Source organism: Metopolophium dirhodum, chromosome 6 (genome assembly GCF_019925205.1).
Source record: "Metopolophium dirhodum isolate CAU chromosome 6, ASM1992520v1, whole genome shotgun sequence".
NCBI lineage: Eukaryota > Metazoa > Arthropoda > Insecta > Hemiptera > Aphididae > Metopolophium > Metopolophium dirhodum.
In genome coordinates this window covers 26,888,158-26,897,293 of record NC_083565.1, presented here as the reverse complement: position 1 = coordinate 26,897,293, position 9,136 = coordinate 26,888,158, and the positions used below count along the sequence as shown (strand labels likewise).

The 9,136-nt window shown below is 31.8% G+C and overlaps 2 protein-coding genes across 2 annotated transcripts; both read right to left on the bottom strand.

The window, feature by feature from the left end:
* Positions 1 to 207: 207 nt before the first annotated feature.
* On the bottom strand, positions 208 to 1,104 carry LOC132947602 (uncharacterized). Its single transcript, XM_061017890.1, has one exon. It carries the CDS (start codon positions 1,102 to 1,104, stop codon positions 208 to 210), a length of 897 nt encoding a protein of 298 aa, XP_060873873.1.
* Positions 1,105 to 1,219: 115 nt separating this feature from the next.
* LOC132947601 (uncharacterized) lies at positions 1,220 to 1,825 on the bottom strand. Its single transcript, XM_061017889.1, has one exon. It carries the CDS (start codon positions 1,823 to 1,825, stop codon positions 1,220 to 1,222), a length of 606 nt encoding a protein of 201 aa, XP_060873872.1.
* Between the last annotated feature and the right edge of the window lie 7,311 nt (positions 1,826 to 9,136).

Below are 9,136 nucleotides of genomic sequence, written 5' to 3'. Positions count from 1 at the left end.
AATGATATATTCTATCTCATTTAATTGTTTACAACAATCGCTCGCATACGTACGAGATGTATAATTTCCCCCCAACACCACTACACCTTGCTAGGGCTGCCGCGAAAGCGCGCGGGCCCGCCACCGCGTCATCATATCTATGTTATCAATAGTGTGTCGCCAAAATATTATATTATTTATATATTAATATATTACATATAATTTCATTTAACATAATTTTTCGCAGACTTCTTTAGATAAACGTTCGTCCCATCCAACCTTTTCCAACCATAATGACTGCATAATTATTTTTGCGACGACAATGACTGGTCCCACAAGTCCCATTGGGTCGAATAAACTGGCAATATGTGACAATATTTCACGTTTTGTGCATGCTTCGATTTCGGATAGTTTTATTTTATACGATAAATTGTCGGTTTGTGTTTCCCAAAATAATCCGACCGTTTTTACAGCATCCTCGCCTAAATCTAACGATGTGAATGCACTTGAGTCAGCGTTGGGGATGTTTTTTATTAATTCATTGTTGTTTGCCGTCCATTTCGCCATAGTAAATCCTCCTTTGCTTAATGTGAAAATTAAATCATTACGTAGCCGAACGGTTTCTTGTATAGTAAAACCCCCCGTTAGACAGTCGTCAACGCAAAAATCATATTTTATTATATTTGATAATGCCTCATTATTTGTTTCTTCCGATAACGATGATAAACATTTTATAGCTTGGTAGCTCGCCAATACCGTACCATATGTAACTGTACACAAACGATAAATTGTAATCTTTTCATTTTCGTTTGGTCGCCACAATATTCGTTGATAATTACGATGTGCTTTGTCAACCCAGATTTGACGGTACATTTTTGTAACATCGCCCGAAAATGCATATTTATGCGTTCTGAAGCGCGCGATAATTTTGATTAATTCTTCTTGTATAACTGGGCCCTTCATTAAAACGTCGTTTAGCGATATGCCCGTTTCGGTTTTGCTGGATGCATCAAACACTACGCGTAATTTCGTCGTACGGCTATCTGCATTTATCACGTATGAATAGGTAATATAAACACAATCGTGACCGTCATTATTAATATCGCGATCGTTTACCTCCTCCATATGTCCAAGTTCGTAATATATCTGCATGAAATCTCTATATTGATTGTATATTTCCGTACACTTCGCTAACCGTCGTTCTAATGACAAAAATCGGCGTAGTGCAATGTTATACGATTTACCTAAATGTATTATCTTTCAATGGAAGTTTTACAATAAATTTTCCGTTTTCATCCCTCTTAGTGTTTTGTATGAAATGTTCATCACATAGTTTTTCCTCTTCTGACCAGTTTTCTTTTATCATGCATTCTTCTGTTTTCCAAAACATTTCGATTTGCTCAGATAGCTTGTTATTGCGTTCCGCGCACGTAAGCATACAGCTGCTCAGTGCAATGTTTGCGCCTCGCGCCGTTCCTCCCGCCACTATCCATCCTAATTTTGTTTTCTGTAAATATACACCAGCTGGGCTTATCTTGAATATATTGTTGCACATAATCTCCCAATACGTATCTGCTCCAATTAATATATCTATTTTACCGCGTTTATAAAAATATGGGTCAACCAGTTTTATGTTATTGGGTATTGATAATTTTAATGAGTTATTCGTGTTAGCTGGCAGACATCCCGTTATTTTTGGTAGTACAAGTGCTTGCCTACTTATCGAAAATGAATTTACGCACGACCGTAAGACTACAGTTAGCTCATACTCAGCATTATGTTTACTTTCTGCCACACCCGTTATGGGTAGATTTACCCTTTTTCGCGGCAATCTTAATTTTTTCATTGTTTCTTCGGTTACGAAATTGCTTTGGGAACCACTGTCCAGCAGTGCTCGGCATGTGTACCATGTCCGGTCATTACCCAATACTTTTATAACCGCTGTAGCCAATAGTACGTCTTGGTGTCTTGCCCACCACTATTTACTTATTCTGTATATTCCACCGCCGATGACATTGCGTTTATTGTTACGTTTTCGGTATTTACGTCGATATCATGGGCTACGCTTGTCACGGCCGGTTTATTATCGCGCTCACTCGTTTGTGTATTGATTTCGTTCTTATTTCGATGCAGTAGCGTGTTGTGCGATTTACTACACTGATAACACTTTCTTGCCTTGCACTGCTCCAGCGTATGATTTGTTCGGAAACAGTTTTTACAAATTTTTAATTCTCCAACTTTTTTATTCGCCGATCTACATTCATTTTTAGGAACTCCGGGCACTTATAAATAGGATGTGCTTCCTGACACACATAACATTTCATATTTGTGGATGTATTTGTGGATTGTCCTGATGCATAACTGTGCATTTTTCGCGGAAATGTTTTTGCCTTTTCAATTTTGCTCTTCAAACGTTCTACCGCCTCCAGAACTTGACATCGATCGTGTAAATAATATATAATTTCCTTGACAGTTGGTAATTCTTTTTTTGCGTTTAATGTCTCCCATTGACGTACAGTATTTGCGTCTATCTTCGATGTTATTACGTGTAATAATAATGCACCCCAATAATCTGGATCGTGATCTAACGCCTGTAGCGCCTGCCTGTGTTGATTCAATGCGTTTGTAAAATGCCTCAACTTATCAGCCGATTCATCGCGTATGCATGGTAATTCGTAAATACTTTTTGCGTGCGATTGAATTAATAATCACTTATTATAATATCTATCAGTTATGATTTTCCATGCAGCCGCGTAATTTATTTCTGACGTTTCTAATTTTTTTATAATTTTTAGTGCTTCATCTGATAATGACATTTTCAAATAATGAAATTTTTGCACTTTTATCAATCCCTCATTTTCGTGTACGAGAGACTTAAACATATCCTTAAATGCCGACCAATATTCAAAGGACCCGCTGAATATCGGAATTTCTATCGGCTTTAATTTAATATAATTTGAGCTGTGCGTTCCATTGCTTGAACTACCTGCCGTAATATTTTCTTCTATCTCACTATTTCTATTTCCCTCAGGCGTTAATCTTTCCTCGGCTTTTGACATAAGATCAAAATACATATCAACGAACGTGTCTCTATATGTTAATTGATCCTCACTCATATCTTTCGTTTCTATATGACTTTGTACTTTATCAAATTCTTCCCATAATTGCTCTATTTTTTCCTTTCGTAATTTTAACTGTGTTTTATTGTTACTGTTATCTTCGCACAGAAATGCTTGAAATTTCGTTAATTGGCTCTTTATCTGTCCACGTCTAGCGTTCCATTGTGCTAAATCATTTTGTATGACACTTCCCTTCCCCTTGACGTCACTCGTTAGATTTTGTTGATCCACCGGCATTTTATCACCCGTGTATTTCCACACCGATTTACTGATACTTAGACTTTGGTCGAGGTTGAAATCTGCTCTCCGTGCTTTCCAACTCTACTATTTTTAATACCTTTATTGCGCACTATCTTACGTTTAGGTACTTATTGTTCACTTACCTACCTTTTTGGTTTGTGTTGCTTTCCTGCCGCAACCCTTGAATATGAGTTCCTCTTCGTTGCAGCATGCACTTCACTCGCGTTTAGACACACTTTTACTTCCACACTTTTATTCCGAATCCGGTTCGAAGGACCAATTTTATGTTGTGTTAATTTGTTTTCTTTTTATTGTTTTGGTTAGTTATTGATGTTGTGGACTATATAATTAATTAAAAACGCATTTGATTAGAAGTAATAATTAAGCATGTGATTTATTTAATGATTTCATGTAAGCATTAATTTTTAGTAATCTTAATATTACGCGGCGAGTGTCAGCGTTTAGTTTTCTGCGTCGCGTTTGACGGAAACCGAAGAACTAAACTGTAGGTACAAAATTATAAATATTATAGATTATACGAAATAATGCCCGCTTTACTTGTGGTCGTATCGCTATGGCGTTTTTGGTATCGCTCACCCGAACAATTATATTAGGTATATTAATGTCTATAAAATCTTATACAAATATAATTTCTATGTCAAGAACATGTCTAAAATATCGAAAATCTTAATAATTACATTTTTTTTTTCCATTTATTACATAAATATAAAAATGAAATAATAAACTATAGATTATCTACCTTCTAAAAGCAATGCTTGTGTTGAAGGTAGAGATCAACAAATTACTTACAGATAGTAATTAAATAATATAAATACAAACAAAAAAAAATAATACTTAAATTAGAGTAAACATAATAATAGCTACCCTATTGACAATATTAGCCAGTCATGAACAGTTTTTTTGATATTTTTATGTTTATTTATTATATTCTTCTTAATAATATTTGGCATGGAATTAAAGTAAGTAGGACCCAGGTAGTCAACGAATTTTTGACCAAAAGATTTTTTTAAATATATCACTTTAACATCGTATGCTAGATGTTCTCTTTTTGTTTTTCCGTTATTTTTAGTTATCCAATTTTCTATGTTTTTACCAACCCATAAAATGGCAATTTTTTTAAATAAATAAATCCACAGGTAATACATTTAATAATTTAAAGTTTTGACTTGTTGAACCTTTAAGAGTAGGTTTCTGCAGACATATTCGTACAATTTGTCTTTGTTGAATTGATAAAGGTTTTAGAGCATTTGCAGAAAGGCCTCCCCAAATAAGTAGACCGTATTGCAATAATGCTTGATATAATGCTCTTGATATAATGCTAGATATACTGTTCGAACAACATGTATTGGTACTACCACTCGTAATTTATAAAAGTTATAACTTATAGTACGTAAACGCATTAATAAATTGTTTACGTGCAGATTCCATCTTAAATTCTTATCATAAATTAGACCTAGATAACGAATACTAGAGACCCTTAATAACGTTTTACATTTTATTTCTTTACATGAGTTATTATTATCACAGACATGAATTTTTAAAGTATCAAAGTTTTCCTCTCTATCATTAATCATAAAGTTCATAAACCTCGTTTTATCATAATTTATCGATAGTTTTCTATGGTTAAGAAAATCGACTACTCTTTTAAACCCTTTAGTAGCTTTAATACGTACATCAACCCATGTGTTTCCTGCAAAAAGTAGGCATATATCGTCAGCATAAGAAGTTATAAGTCCTTCAATTTTTAAGTTACAGATACTATTTATATACAAAATAAATAAAATGGGACCCAATACACTACCTTATGGAACTCCACAGCTTACTACCATTTCATTGCCGATAAAATTATTTATTCGCACTATCTGTCTTCTGTCATTCAAATAACTTTTAAACCAATCTAAACTTAAAGAATTAATACCAAATTCAGGTAAAATATTTAAAAGTTCTGTGTGATTCACAGTGTCGAACGCTTTGGCTAGGTCCAAAAATATAGCCATTACTTTCTTATCATCATCAAGTGCAGAATTTATAAAACGTGTGACGTTGTATAATGCATTTTCCGTACCTAATCCTGGTGTAAAACCAAATTGATTTTTAGACAGAAGTTTGAATTTTTCTAAAAATATGATAAGTCTAGTTTTAACAATTTTTTCAAATATTTTGGAGAAATTACTTAACATTGAAATGGGTCTACAGTTATTTATGCAAGTTTTATCTCCGTTTTTTAAGAGAAGTTTGATTACTGCCACTTTACATTTCTCCGGAAATATACTGTTTTTAATACTTAAATTGTAAATATGTGTTAAAGGACTTATTATTTTAATAGCTACACTTTTAATTATTTTAACCGAGATTCCATCAAAACCTGCAGCTGTTTCATCTTTTAAATTATTGATAAACTTAAGAACGTCAGATTCACAAATACTTTCAGTGAAAAATTGGTTAAAAGAAACTGAAAAAACATCTTTTTTATATGCCATAGTCGATATTTGAATATTATTGGATAGATTTTTGCCTACGTTAGTAAAAAATTCGTTGAATGTATTTGATACCAATTGAGGATTTTCACAGGTATTTATTGTTCTATCATTTATCTTAATTTTTTTAATGTCATCATTTTTTGTGTTTTTCCTATCTATGATCTTACTTATCACCTTCCAAGTATGTTTTAGACTAGAGGATACTTTATTAAATTTATTTTTAAAATAATTAGTTTTTGCAGCTCTTAACCCTTTCTAGACCAAACCTAGAAAAATTAAAAAACTTAAAATTTTTTTTTGCCAATTCCTTATGTTTTTCTATATTAAAAATGGAAACATTTTGAAAACACATAAAAATGTAGTTCATTATCCTTTTTTTGTCCTGGGACTTATGAGTCCCGTCAGTCATTTACGGTCTGGACTTAAAAGTCCGGTCAGCCATTTAGAGCAATTTTTTTCCCCATATAAGCAATGTATTTTTTATTATGAAATTAAGGATGTTTTTAAATTATATTTTTTTTAAATATAAACAGTTAAAACTTTAAACAAGTTTTTATACGTATTTGAAGTTTGTGGAAAAAACTATAACTCAAAATCATCATAGTATAGTTTATTTTTCTCCTTCACGAATATAATTATCTTACAATATAAGCATAAAATGTTCTCTATTACTATTTTTAATATGAATACACATTATATCTAAGTATCAATAAAAAATGTAACCTGATAAACTTAATGACATTTTCTGACAAAACCATTATCTATAAAATAACATTTATAAATAATAAAAAAAAATTAATATTAATTTTATATTTAATTCATCTCATGGTATTCGACAAAACAATTTTTAAGACATAAATGTACTTTGCAATGATTACAAATAGAAAATGGTCTGGATTCCACACCTTTGGAACTACACACCTCACATCTTGCTCTTTTTTCTATGAATTTCGGCCAATGAACTCCTGTATTACTTGTTCTGACATCTCATGGCATGGAAAATGCATTTTTGCGTCGTTTCATGTTTTTTGGAGTTTGTGGTGACTGGTTTTTTTTTAATTGTTTATTTGTTAAAAGCCCTTGTGCAACAGCTCTCCGAAATTGCAAAACAGTTATTTTTTCAAATAAATCACAATAAACTATATATGAGTTTACAAACATTATATCTATAAGACCAAAAAAAATACGGTGCCACCATTTACGTGATTTCCTTTCCACATTATATAATGCCCTTAATCGATCTGCCAAATCTACTCCACCCATGAAACGATTATAATCAGCAACTGCTGTAGGACATGGAACTGGATGTGATGTGCCATTTCTTTCTTTCCTTGTAACAGTTGTCGTTTCAGATCCATGGAAGTTTGAAATGATATGTACCGGCTTACTGTCCTTCCACTTGAAAAATGCAGTTCCATCTGACAAATATTTTGAATCGTGGTCACCTCGATTTAGTGTTTTATCAGATGTCATATTTAGTGGTAAACCTTTTCGATTTATACGAATTGTTCCACAGCCCAGTGTTTTTTCAATTTTCAGCTTTTGAATTAACAATGTAGATGAAAAATAATTATCAAAATAAACCTCTCGGTTTTGATTCCACAAATGTTCTGTGAGTTCTAGTACAACACGTTCCCCAAGTCCATATTTTTCAAAACTAGAATTCACTAATTCTTCTTGGCCTTGATAAACTTTAAAATTCATTATATAACCTTTTTGGTCAGCTAGGCACGACAGTTTATATCCTCTTTTAATTGGTTTCATTAGGTTATACTGTTTTAGTGACGATCTACCTTTAAATTTGATCATACTTTCGTCTACACTCACTTCCCTTGTTCCAAAATAATGCTGTTTGAAAACGAAATTCATTTTGTCTATCATTGGCCTTAATTTAAATAAATTATCTTTATTGTTATCTGGCAGAACAGTGTTGTCATTACAATGTAAATTTACTAGAATCTTATCAAATAAAGCACGGGGCATTGATTCAGCAATAAGTTTTACTCCCAAATCAGGGGAAGTAGACCAATAGTCTTTCCACGAAGGTAAGCGATTGTATCCCATAATAAAATTTATACCAATAAATGCTAGCATATTTTCATTTTTTATATTCAAGTTTTTACCATTTTGTGTTCCATAAAGATTTGTCTGATATACTATGTCCTCTAAAATACAATCCATGAACACTAAAAATACATCAGTAGGAGTGTTACAGTTCAAAAGTGAATTTTCATTAGCTCCTGTTGGTAGATTGTACTCAGGCCTGGACGTAGGAATGTTAAATTTTCTTTTCCACACAGGATTGAATGCATGGTCCTCATCAGCTGAATCAGAATTTACTTCCCTGAGTGTTGTAGCAGTTGAACTAACTTTTTTTTTTAAATTTGTTTAGCCTTTTGATTTTTTTTAATTTGTGTACTCACATTTCCCAAATCAACATCCAATATGTCTAAAAACAAATATATAATTAAATATAATGAATTTGTTTTATAATTAATTACAACATACCAATATTATTGACATTTTTTTCAGAATCTTCATTACATGTTGTTGGTATCAAAAAATCAGTTGAGCTTTTCTTTATTTGTATCCAAATCTCCCAATTCATCAACACATACAATTTCTAAAAAATATATATAATATTATAATAAATCAAACTAATTTTATACTTGAAAGCATACCCATATTTTCAATATCAAAATCAACAAATGAAGTAGCATTATGTAATGGATCAAATTCATCATTATCTGAACAATCTTCAATGTCAGAATTGAATGCAGCATCATCGGGAATTTCTTCTAGCATGCATTCTATTTCTTCTATAGTAGTCGGTTTCATATTCTTTGCATGTTAGAAACAAAACAGTTTCGAAAATTAATATATTTTATTTCGACAGATCTTTTATGCAAAAATCTAAATGACCGACGGGACTTTCAAGTCCCACCAACAAAATACAATCTAATATGTATAAAAAGTTAAAATTACAAGTATAAAATGTTTTTATACATTCCTTATATATTATTACACAATAATAAGTAAAAAAAAAGTGCATCATTACCTTCAAAATTAATTTATAGTTGTGATTTTCGTCAGCACTTTACCATAAACACGTGAACGCGTAATTAAAATTTTCGACACTGATAAAAACACTGATAACGTATGATTGTGATAATGTTATTATTTTTTTTTTCATTATACCTATATAGGACTAATAAGTCCCGACAGGCGTTACCAACGTTATAAAATAAATGTACTATTTTATATAATTTTTTTTTTCGCCATGATCTGTGATGTTAG